Source organism: Scyliorhinus canicula, chromosome 20 (genome assembly GCF_902713615.1).
Source record: "Scyliorhinus canicula chromosome 20, sScyCan1.1, whole genome shotgun sequence".
NCBI classification, from domain to species: Eukaryota; Metazoa; Chordata; class Chondrichthyes; order Carcharhiniformes; family Scyliorhinidae; genus Scyliorhinus; species Scyliorhinus canicula.
The window spans coordinates 38,498,764-38,510,834 of NC_052165.1; the positions used below are offsets into that span (position 1 = coordinate 38,498,764).

General features: G+C 45.0%; 1 protein-coding gene across 14 annotated transcripts in view; it reads left to right on the forward strand.

Moving 5' to 3' along the window:
• Window positions 1-12,071, forward strand: part of cep290 (centrosomal protein 290) — a 190,026-nt gene that overhangs the window by 60,932 nt on the left and 117,023 nt on the right. For 12 of the 14 annotated variants that reach the window (XR_005458314.1, XM_038780396.1, XM_038780387.1 and 9 more), the window contains 3 exons: window positions 1,575-1,681; window positions 3,194-3,673; window positions 9,215-9,307. Coding sequence is in view for 13 of the 14 variants with exons in the window: in XM_038780396.1 (XP_038636324.1) it covers window positions 1,575-1,681; window positions 3,194-3,673; window positions 9,215-9,307 (680 nt within the window). In the remaining variant the exon portion in view is untranslated. The remainder of the gene's footprint in view (window positions 1-1,574; window positions 1,682-3,193; window positions 3,674-9,214; window positions 9,308-12,071) is intronic. The other 2 variants (XM_038780394.1, XM_038780398.1) reach the window with 1 other exon arrangement.

The window sequence follows — 12,071 nt, forward strand, 5'->3', positions numbered from 1 at the left end:
TTTTTTTTAATTTGGAATGGGGGGGTTCAGTAATGGTACTGCCAATGGATGTCAAGAAAAGATGGTTGGATTCTCTTTTGTTGGTCATTACCTGGCACTTGTGTGGCACAAATGTTTCTCGCCACTTACCAGTCCTAGCCTGAATGCTGTCCAGGCTTGCTATAAATGGGCACATACTGCTTCAGGATCTGAGGAATCCCGAATGGTGCTGAGCATTGTGCAATCATCAGTGAACACCAGGATTCCCGTCTTAATTTACGATTGCACTAAATTCTGAAATTGCAGAATTTCTGAGGGGTAATGACGTCAAACTTTGACAATTTGCTACCAGATATTCTCCAAATTCCAGGCTTTTGCAATTACTTTCATGGTGGGTTAAAGCTTATAATAGGCTGTCTAGTGTGGTGATGGACTCCTGAGATGCCAAGTGGAGAAATTAAGTCTCTCCCTCAACAGATCTTAGTGAACAGGTTGATGTGATGTGGTCTGGAACTCATGGTTACAATTGCTCATTGGATTGTTCCTCATGTTCTTCTTATGGAGTAGGTGCCCCTGTGGTGGACTGGTTCATGTCCACTGTCTTTGTTAGTGGTCAAAGCCAAGGACCTCTCCAGGCTAGCACCACTAAAAATTTAACACAAATTTTTATTACAAAGAGTTACAGTATGACACCAAAAATAATGCATCACATTTAAAATGATTCCGAACAAATCTCTACAAAAAGGTACAAGATAAAACCACTCAATACAAGAAGTCAATGCAATTCTTAACAAATCTCCTCCTTCTACAAGCTCAAATCCATGAAGAATATGAACCAACAATATTATAAAATGTAAAGTGCACAATGGACAAGAAATACAATATTCATTCAAATCATAAAGGAAATCAAGGATGATTAAACAAATGTGAATTAGGCTGTACACAAGATGCAGTGAGTTTAAAACGTATCAAAACAGGGGAAATATGACAATGTGTTATAAATTGTTCTTGGTGTTTTTGTGAGGCTCTTTCCTGGAATATAATTTCCATTTATTGACTTGTAGGGTGTAATTAGTTTCATATTATTTACACACACACTGATAATTGCTGATAACTTTAGGGAAATGAAAGGCAAAGAAAGAGATTAGGAAGGATGGGGTTTTTATATTAATAATCACTGTCCCCCAGAAAAAAATGTACAAAAGCAACTGCTGGGGGCTATGGTTGTTATTTAGAAATGATGTTCATTGTTCTACTATTGATAAGGTTCTTTATAGGCTATAAATCAGCTTGTGCATAAGCTTTTTAAATGCAATGGGGTAAATTTTCTGGTCCCTCCCACTGTGGGAATCGTCGTGGGTGGGATGGACAATTTGACAGATCGTTTACAGGCTCGTTGACCTTTGGGCGGAAATTTCTGGCTTTGGTGCTGGCCCAAATGGAAATCCTGTCCAATAAATTGAAATAATACTTCATGTCTAAAATAGGTTCTGAATTTCAATTTAAAATATAGAACTAAGTGTTTTACATATAGATTTTATCTTTGATCATATTGAGTAGCATGCCAAGATTAGTCAATGTGTTGCACTTTCTAGGAATTTCAGCAGAGGACCTGGGTTTGGAGGATCAGCTTAATGAAAGGATAAATCCAAGCAAAGAATCAGAATGGTCAAGTATTTCAAACTTTGAGTTAAAGAACAAGGTAACATCATCAGCTTTGTGTTGAAATTTTAATTCTGTCAAACATATCTAAATTATGATGCAGTAACCTTATTCTGTTAAGTAATTCTGACCAGCATCCGATGTAAAGTGTAATAGAATTACAATTTTTGCAGTGAAATGAAATGTCAAGTCCATTATCTTAATTCTGTCATAGAAGAAGAATGAATAGAATTTAATGCCTTGACAAGCATGATACAGCGATATATGGAAAAAGATGCTCCTATCATTCCTGTGCTATGTGTCTCATAATATTTACAGCACTCCCCATTCCATCTGAACCATGGTGTCCCGGGAGGAGGAAGGATGAAAACCCAGAATTATTTGTAAGAGGAAACTTGGGAAATTTCTCTCCCAAGTCCCTTTAGATGATCAAAACCAATAGAGACCTCACTTTGTCCATAATAGTGGAATTCCAATGTATTTAGGTGCACACCATGAGTTCCTGACCTCAGTTGTAACCAGGTGCGTCCTTTTGGGGAGGGAGAGAAAATTAGACAGCTAGTGTATCCAAACCACCTTTGTGCTCCTCCTAGCAAATGGCTATCGCACAACAATGGTGAAGGAATGGGGCCAGATCTCCAGCCTGCCCTTTCAAACAGAGAAATTGTATGGCACAGGTAAACTTTGCAGTGGAAAAATCGATTAGAGAATAAAATGAGTCGGGGAAACAATACAGAACAATCATATATCGGAATATTCGCCTTTTAAAATTGACACATTCTTCTGAGGAAAATATTTTAAAATCATTTACTTCCTAAGTAATGTGACAAAGCCGGCTATCTAAAATTGGACCCTGGAATATGGTGTAGAAAACATCCAATCCCTGAGACTAGCATATCTACTTCTCAGCGCTCTTCAGATATAACTTGTGACATAACATTGAAGAAGTGTGTTGATGCAACAATTAGTCACTAGTGTGTAAGTGTGCCTGTGCACACAACCCAATGGTGTCAGTGTATCTTCACTTAAACTCCCTAATCCCAAGAAGTAGCAGCAAGATAGTTCCTGAAGAGGCCCCATTCAGTGACATTGCATACTTACTGTGTGTAAGTTTGCATAATGTCTCTTAAATGGCCTCCTTTTGATAAATCATCAAGACTGAATCCAATGCTAATGCCATGATAAATTGCCCCTTAGATGGGGTTACGGGGATGGGGCGGGCGAGGGTGCTCTTTCAGCGAGTCGGTGCAGACTCGATGAGCCAAATGGCCTCCAACAGCACTGTAGAATTTCCATGATTCTACATACCTTTAAGAAATTACTTTCCTGTATACTTATTTATAGATTTTACAGGAATTGCTGCCTTGTAGTGCCCAGCAAAATATGATGTAAGTGACCATTGATGGTTCAAAATAATTCTGTACCTGTTTTCACTGCTCTTTTGAAAGTTATATTTATTTCTAGCTTAAAGATGTTGCTAAGGAATGATCAGGGTTCATTGAGAGGAAAGTGTCATTTAATTCAGTACTGCATCTGCTCTGTTTTTATATAGGATAGAAGAAATTTTGCTGATGCTCCCCAAGAAACTGAGTACTATAGGGATGTTGTATTAATGAAAATGTCCAGCCAGATTTCAGATATTCTTCAGAGATCTGTAAGAAGTTCTCGGCGCGAGTCTTTGCGTCAGGAAGACACTATGACTTCCCAGAGAGAAAGTCAGTTTCTTAACTATCAGGATGCAACACAATATTATGTAAAGAAACCATCTGTTAACCAGTTGCAAACGAATCCATTTGAAGAACTAGAATCTCCCGTCAGGTCATTGACAACCACTTTGGTAACGTTACCAGAGATGCCAGTGAATAATGCAGCAGGGTTACTTGAGAAAGCAGATGTCCCCACGACTGGAAGTGTTCAATCAGTGCAGGTGAATGATTCTGAAGAGCCAGCCAAGAGCCTTACCATGGACGGTGATCCATTAGACGATCTCCTAGAACAGTTACGGCTAGAATTATCAAGCCTTAAATCGCAGGTTAGATAATAAGATACAATGTTCCATCAGAGATTTCTAATTCTTCTAACGGTCGTACAAATAATTAAGTATGATTAACAGCCTACAACAGAATGCAAACACATGGGTTTACACGTCTAAAGAAGGTGCGCACTTTATTGAATTATGCCTACAGTAATTTAGTTATTGATAATTAATTACCTCTAATTTTTAACCTGACTGAATTTAGCATGTATGTGAGCAAATGAGGATGGGTTCTAAAAACACTTGATAAGGGCTTCCTCAGTTCTTTGGCTTGTCTTCCATAGATATAGCTCTCGCCAATTTACTTAATAGACTCTAATTAAGGGTCCTTGTCATTTATGTTTTGAGAAAAGTTTCCTAGTTCAGTAAACGCCTTCAATCCTGAGGATCCATAGAATGCACAGCATAGAAACAGACCATTCATCCTTTGGTCCGTATTAGTGATAATGCGCCATAGGAATCTCCACAGCCTGCTTAATGTCCAACCCTACCAGCATGCCTTTCAATTCCTTTCTCACTTACGTTTTTATTTAGCTTCCCTTAACTGCATTATTTCAATCACGCCTGTGGTAGCAAGTTCCTCATTCTGAGCATTCTCGGTAAAAAATGTTCTCCTAATTCCCTATTGGATCTGTTAGTGACTATCTAATATTTACACCTCTAATTCTGATCTCCTTCAGAAGTGAAAAAATGCTCCCTACATTGACCCTATCAAACCCCGCCATAATTTAAATATCTCTATTAGATAATCTCTCCGTCTTCACTTTTCTAGAGAAATAAGTTCCAGTCTGTTCAGTCTTTCTTGCTGAGTGATCACAGTGGAGCAGCTGTTCAGATGGCTTAAGTGTTGATGCAGCCTGAGTAAGAAGGGTGCCTAGGGGCTGGTTTAGCTCACTGGGCTAAATCGTTGGCTTTTAAACCAGGCCAGCAACACGGTTCGATTCCCGTACCAGCCTCCCCGGACAGGCACCAGAATGTGGCGACTAGGGGCTTTTCACAGTAACTTAATTGAAGCCTACTCGTGACAATAAGCGATTTTCATTTCATTTCATTTCATATTAGCGTTGCCCTTTTCCTGAAGCATAAAGCAATGATGTACTTTTAACATTCCTGAGACTCGTACTTCAAAACTAATTGGCCATCCAGATTTAACCTTCAACAATGTCAGCTGCCCTCAGTCCCAAAGTCAAGGAATTTGATGAGTACTCAGGGTTCAGGGCTCAACGCTTAGTTGCATGGGATCAAGAGGCATTGGGCCCAGTTCTGTGCTGGACCCTAGCGCCTGCCAGTCAGGACCCAAGATCTCCCAAGGTAGATATCATGGTTCAGTAGACCCTGGCCATTAAGAGTATGAGCATATAACCCTCCTGTTAGAACCCCCAACTTTAGAGAGAGCCTGACTGGAGGCCAAAGGCAAGGGCGAGGGCCTAGGCTGGGGCCAGTACTGTATTGGAGATGGGAGGATGCCTGAACCTAGGTCTGGGAGCCCATTGGGTTTGGGGAGGTAATGATATTATCTGTCAGCAACACCAACCTCTCTCTTCTCACCTCCCTCTCTCGCTGTAATCCGGCTGATATCAGAGGAGCTGGACATGCAACTTACTACAGTGCTGAAGAAGCACAGACTCCAGCAGCAACATACAGTGACACCCAGAGGGCCGCAGAACAGGCTGTAGGGCCAGAAGCCACACCAAATGTGCAGTAGGCATGAAGGCACGGAAGGAGACCGAGGGTGTACAGGACTCGTGTATCCTTAATGGAGTTGTCAGACAACGTGTGCCGCAGAAGACACTGCCTCACCAGTGCAGTACGAGTGCCACATCCTTGGGACTTGGCGCAATGTGGTGGCACAGGATACCTGCTCCCTGTGGCCGATATGTTCATGGCAGCCCTCAACCTTTACGCTATGGGGTACTACCAAGGCTCCATGGGTGACCTGTGTGGTATTTCGCAGGCACCGCCCATAAGTGCATCCGTGAGATCATGAATGCACTTTCTGCCAGGGCTTTGGAGTTTTTACATTTCGACCAGGTCTGGCAGGATGAGAGGGCCATTGTCTTTGGCAACATAACCTGTCTGCCACAGTTGCAGGGGTGATCAGCTGCGCCCATGTCGCTTTCCATCATCGTGGCACCAGGGAGACCCTTCATAAACCAGAAGGGGTTCCACTTGCTCAATGTGCAGTTGATGTGTGACCACTAGATGCACCTCATGGACATGTGTGCCCATTTTCCAGGGAGCCCGCATAATCGTTACATCCTCGACCAATCGTACATCCTTAGCATTTTGGGGGATACCGGACAGAAACCACAATATTTTATTCTAATTCTAATAATCAATAATAATCTTTATTAGTGTCACACGTAGGCTTACATTAACACTGCAATGAAGTTACTGTGAAAATCCCCTAATCGGCACACTACGGCGCCTATTCGGGTACAGTGAGGCAGAATTCAGAATGTCCAATTCACCTTACAAGCACTTATTTCAGGACTTGTGGGAGGAAACCGGAGCACCCGGAGGAAACCCACGGAGACACGGGGAGAACATGTAGACTCTGCACAGGCAGTGCCCCAGGCCGGGAATCAAACCTGGGACCCTAGTGCTGTGAAACAACAGTTCTAACCACTGTGCTACCGTGTCGCCTTGTGAGGAAAGGATACTTTGCTCCAGGAATGATTGCACAACGAAATAGGGATTAGGTATTTAAAACAAACTTTATTACTGACACATTATTAAAATCTTTAACATCACAGCCGAAAATACTTCGAATTACCCCTTAAACAATACTACTCAATACAGTGAACACAATATCCTTAATTGCTATCTTATTCCGTCTTAAATAACAAGAAAATAAACCCAATTGAGCTCTTAATCCAGTTTAAATACAAGTGGCAAAGAGTAATACTTGCTTTTCAGAGTTATTCCTTGAGAAAGGGGGCAGCACGGTAGCATGGTGGTTAGCATAAATGCTTCACAGCTCCAGGGTCCCAGGATCGATTCCCGGTTGGGTCACTGTCTGTGCGGAGTCTGCACGTCCTCCCCGTGTGTGCGTGGGTTTTCTCTGGGTGCTCCGGTTTCCTCCCACAGTCCAAAGATGTGCGGGTTAGGTGGATTGGCCAGGCTAAATTGCCCTTAGTGTCTGAAAAAATAAGGTTAATGGAGGTTGTTGGGTTACTGGGATAGGTATACGTGGGCTTTCTGCCAGGGCTTTGGAGTATAGGGTGGATATGTGGGCTTGAGTAGGGTGATCATTGCTCGGCACAACATCGAGGGCCGAAGGGCCTGTTCTGTGCTGTACTGTTCTAAATTCTAAAGAGATTTCTTGACACTGCTTTACAGAATAGATCTGACTTTGGTCCAAACCCCTGCAGAAACTCTGGCTCGATGTCTTCAAAACATGGCATTTTGCAGCTCCCCCTTGTCCTTAGACAAGTCTGCACTGCTTTACATATAGGTAATCTCTTTTAACTAACCCACAGTGAAAACCCACCGCCTTACTTGGCCTCAGCTCCAGCCAGATCAGAACTGATACCAAAAATGCATTTGAAAAAACCTTATGCCTTAGCCCCACCCAGCAATGACCATTTCGCCAAGCTGAAAACTAATTAACTCCCCGGGGATCCGCTTAATCAAAACAAAATTGAATCAGACCAAACTTTTGGCATTATTGTCTTTCAAACCCAGATTTGTTTAAAAGCATGACTGCAGCAGTACACACTCTAACCCAGGCTTTTAAACCTCACCACCAAATAAATATAATACAATGTATCTGTAATTTCTGCATTTCTCACACAAGTGTTCCACACTCTGTTGCCTGGGATGCCCTTGGCAGGCATCCCCTGGAAGCTGGGATCTGGAGGGTCCCTGCCTACTTTTGGGTGGCGTTGTCACATCACCCTGTTGTGCCCTCTGCATCTGAGTTGCATCGGTCTCAAGAAAGGGGGATTCAGATTGGCAGACCTCCAATTATCTGATTCCCTGAGATGTTTCTGTCCTCACAATGTGGATCAGGGCTGTGGGGTGCTCACTGGCTAGTGGCTCAGAAGCCTGCTTGCTACGGTCGCTCACCAAGGTTGATGGTCCGACTGTTGGCTGTGATGCTTCATCACAGGTTCGATTCCCGGCTTGGGTCACTGTCTGTGCGGAGTCTGCACATCCTCCCCGTGTGTGCGTGGGTTTCCTCCGGGTGCTCCGGTTTCTTCCCACAGTCACTGTAAATTCTGTGATAATCAGTGTCCTCCCCCGAGATGACCTCTTGAAGGTGGGCGGTGGAATACTGCTGGTAGACAGAGCATGCTCTTCGAGTGATTTTCCTGCAAGGCAGGGAAGATGGTCAAGGGTTTGGTCATCTGGATGGAGGTGCAGTGGCTCTTCACCTTTCTCTCACAGGCCCACCTTGCTCTCAACATAGCCGTGGTCCTGCTCCTCCCCTGTGAACTCCATGGCTCTCTCTTCAAAACTAGTCAGAATCCTCAGCTCTGGCATTTCACAGCCCATCTTCTTTCACTCAAGGTGGTTGTGGTGAGCTCCCTGCAGGAATACAAAAGCAGATGATATGAGCTGGTGGGTCAGATGTAGATGATATGTGGAAACTGCGCATAATAAGGTAGAGGTTCTGATGAGTCCCACGGATTGTGAAGAAGCTTGTGGGAGGTCGGATGCTGGGGCCTTTCTAGGTGGCAGCATTTGGGATCGAGGTGACAATTTGAGGGGTGGCGGAAAAGTGAAGTGCACAGAGGAGGCAGAGAGCACTTATCCTGCCAGAACGGAGCATGCCTTTCATCTTTTATCTGCATTGCAATTGCAGACTTGTTCTGATGCGACTGTTTCCCAGGTGGGATTCGCCACCTTGCTAGAGTGTCTCCTGCCAGCCTGAGGGTCTCTCCATGGCATACAGGTTAGGGCCCCTGAATGAATCAAGGTGCTAGTTTCCTTGCTGCCATTCTCCTGGCTTGAATGCGAGCAAGTGCAGTGGAATCCTTTAAATGCAGTGCCCCCCCCCCCCCACTTCATTGAAGTGCTCAGATGATCCCTGGGGCAGGCGACTCAAACCACTTGGCACCTCAGGCGTTGTGTTTTTCCCATGGGGAAAAATAAATTCTTCATAATGCCAGAAAATTGCAGTCCGGGTAGCGATAGCGGGAATAGCACCGATTTTCGGGCTAAAAATTGGACTATCAATTGTTTGGAAACAGAAGGGTCTCCTTACTCTTCCCAGCAGAAGACCCTTAAGTAACATTCCATACTTAAAATTCCTTAATCCACAGTTCCAGCATTCATGCAACATGGGAAACCGGATGATAATCACATGACTTCTGCAAAATACGATCTTAACAATTGTTCCTTTTGAAAGTGAACTTGTCTTAGTGTGAAGAAGGAAGAAAAATTCTGATCAAAATAGGAAAAATGCCTAGTGAAGGGACTGAATCTAACATTTAAATTGATTAACTCCTTTAGGAATGTTTCTCAGTGAATGAGACAGAATCCGCACTTAATTGCTCAAGGCATTCTAACTAAATTAATGCATCGTTACAGAATCGTCAGATACGCAGAGAGTTACTGAACAAAGAAGGAGCGTACCAGACTGCAGAATTCGAACTGACCAAACTCAACAGACAACTAATGCAGGTAGTGCAGATTACCTGTACACAACTCGCAAAAACAGGAAGGTGGCAAATGGTTTGAGTGGGTGTATTATTGGGTTGTACAGCTACTCCGTGAGAGTGTTTTCTTACAATGCAAGTGTAGACAGAGCAGACCCAGGGGACCTCTCTCATTAAAAACACCGGGTGGAATTTAATGTCCTCCCCTCTGGTGAGTTAGCTGATTGGAAGGGGGCATGGGTGGGTGCATTTAATCATCCTGGAGAGTGGATGGCTTCTTACCACTGTCCTGATTAAGTTCATGGCCTTCTTGCCTCAGCGCCTGATTGAGGGACCCGGTTGTGTGCAGCCATCCCACCATCATTAACCTGTGCTTGGGTCAATGGGTGGTCATGGGTGGGTGTATTACTGGCAGCAGCTACCACCTCCTCAGTGGCACTGCAGAGTTTTGAATAGCTGTCACAGGGGTGGGCAAACTTTTCCGTGCAAGGGCCACATTCAGAAATTCACAATTTTAAAGGGCCGCATAGTATATTAAGTAAAATAATTAATATTTAAAATAGCCAAAATAAAAGGTCTTTAAAGAAAAAAAAGCACATTTATTTGAAAATCAAAGTAACTCAGTAAGTAACAGAACAATGTCAATGAGAATGATGCATCTGACTGCAGTCATTTACCAGTTTGTTGAAATCAGGGGCTGGATTCTCCCCTACCCGGCGTGACAGAGGGTGCCGGCGTAGGGGAGTGGCGCCAACCACTCAGGGGTCGCGCCTCCCCAAAGGTGGGGAATTCTCCCCACCTTTGGGGGCCAGCCCCGCGCCGGAGCAGTTTGCACCAGAAGACTGGCGCAAACACCCGGCGCCGTCGGAAGCGGGGCTGGCCGAAAGGCTTTCGGCGGTCGGCGCATGCGCCGGCAGTGACATCAGCGGCAGCTGGCCGCTGACGTCACTGTCAGCGCATGCGCGATGCGGGGTTCTCCTCCGCGTCCGCCATGGCGGAGGCCGTGGCGGAGCGGAAGGAGAAAGAGTGCCCCCACGGCACTGCCCCGCAGAGTGAGCGGGGGGCCCCGATCGCGGGCCAGGCCTCCGTGGGGGCACCCCCCCCGGGTCCGATCGCCCCCCGCCCCCCCAGGACCCCGGGGGCCCGCTCGCGCCGCTGATCCCGCCTTTCCAGAGGTGGTTTAAACCTCGGCGGCGGGAGAAGGCCTCCCAGCGGCGGGACTTCGGCCCATCCGGGCCGGAGATTTGAGGTAAGTTTTTTAAAAAATGAAATCCCGCCGGCGCCAGCTGTTTTCACAGGCTGCCGGCGGGATTTGCACAACGCCGGTTTATGACCGGCGGGAGAATTGAAAAACCTGCGGGAGCGGAAATAACGCCGCTTCCTGCCTATTCTCCGACCCTGCGTGGGGTCGGAGAATTTCGCCCCAGGTGTCAAGTTGCTTGTGCTGATCCTTAACACTGACAGAAGCACAGCCTAGCCGAGTCAACGATAAAAACGCGCGTAGTGGGGTGGATGAGTGGGGCTGCCTTATTGGTCGGTTTAGTTGGGTGTGCGACCAATAGGAGTCCAGGTTACAAACAATAATAAGGCTTATTGTTTGTAACCTGGACTCCTATTGGTCGCACACCCAACTAAACCGACCAATGAGACAGCCCCACTCATCCACCCCACTACGCGCGTTTTTATGCGGCCCGCCAATTATTGAATAAGCGCATTTACTTCAGCGGCTTTTCCCCGGCGGCTTTTCAAAAATGCCGGTTATGATTCCGGGCACCTCATTGGCGGGCCGCGTAAAAACCTTTGTCGGGCCACATGCGGCCCGCGGGCCGTAGTTTTCCCACCCCTGAGCTGTCAGCTTCTTGGTGAGCTTATCTACTGTCCTCAAATTCCACGATCCCAGGGAAGGCCCATCATTGTCCCGTTAAGCACCTGATTGTCAGTTAATTTGGTAGGCCTTTCCAAAAAGATATTTTAAAAAAGTATATTCATTGAGGATTTACATGATAACACAATAACAAACAAACAACCAGTGAGAATGCAAGGGCTGGTTTAGCTCAGTGGGCTAGACAGTTGGTTTGTGATGGTTTGTGATGCAGAACAAGGCCAGCAGTGCGGGTTCAATTCCCGTACCAGCCTCCCCAAACAGGCGCCGGAATGTGGCTTTTCACAGTCAATTTAACCTTGGTGGTCGGAAAACTTTAAGAAATTATAATTTAGGCTAAAATTAGTTGTTTAGACAAATGTGGATTAATTAAAGACATCCTGCATTACTTTGTTAAAGGCAAATTGTGTTTAAGTAACTTGATTTTGATTCGGTGAAGTAAATGAGAGTGTTGATGATGGTAATGCTATGTACATGGATTCCAAAAGGCATTTGATAAAGTATCATGTACCAGGCTTGTCAACAAAGTTATAAAGCCTCTGGAATAAAAGGGACAGTGGCAGGATGGATACAGAGTCAACCAAGTGCCAGAAAGCAGAGAGGGGTGGTAAATGTTTTATTGTTCCAGGGATCTGTACTGGGACCACATTGTTTCTTGATCTATACCAATGAACTTGACTTGGGTGTACGGGCCGCAATTTCAAAATTTGCAGATGGCACAAAACTTGGATATATTGAGAATTCTGAGCAGGGTGGTGATAAACTTTAAGATTAAATTTAATGTAAAGACTTGTGAAGTGGGTTCCTTTTCATAGAAAGAATGAGGAGATGCCGGATAGAATAAAGGATATGGTAACAGAGGGACCTGGGATTTATTACGATCCTGGACCAGACCCCAACAGTGGCT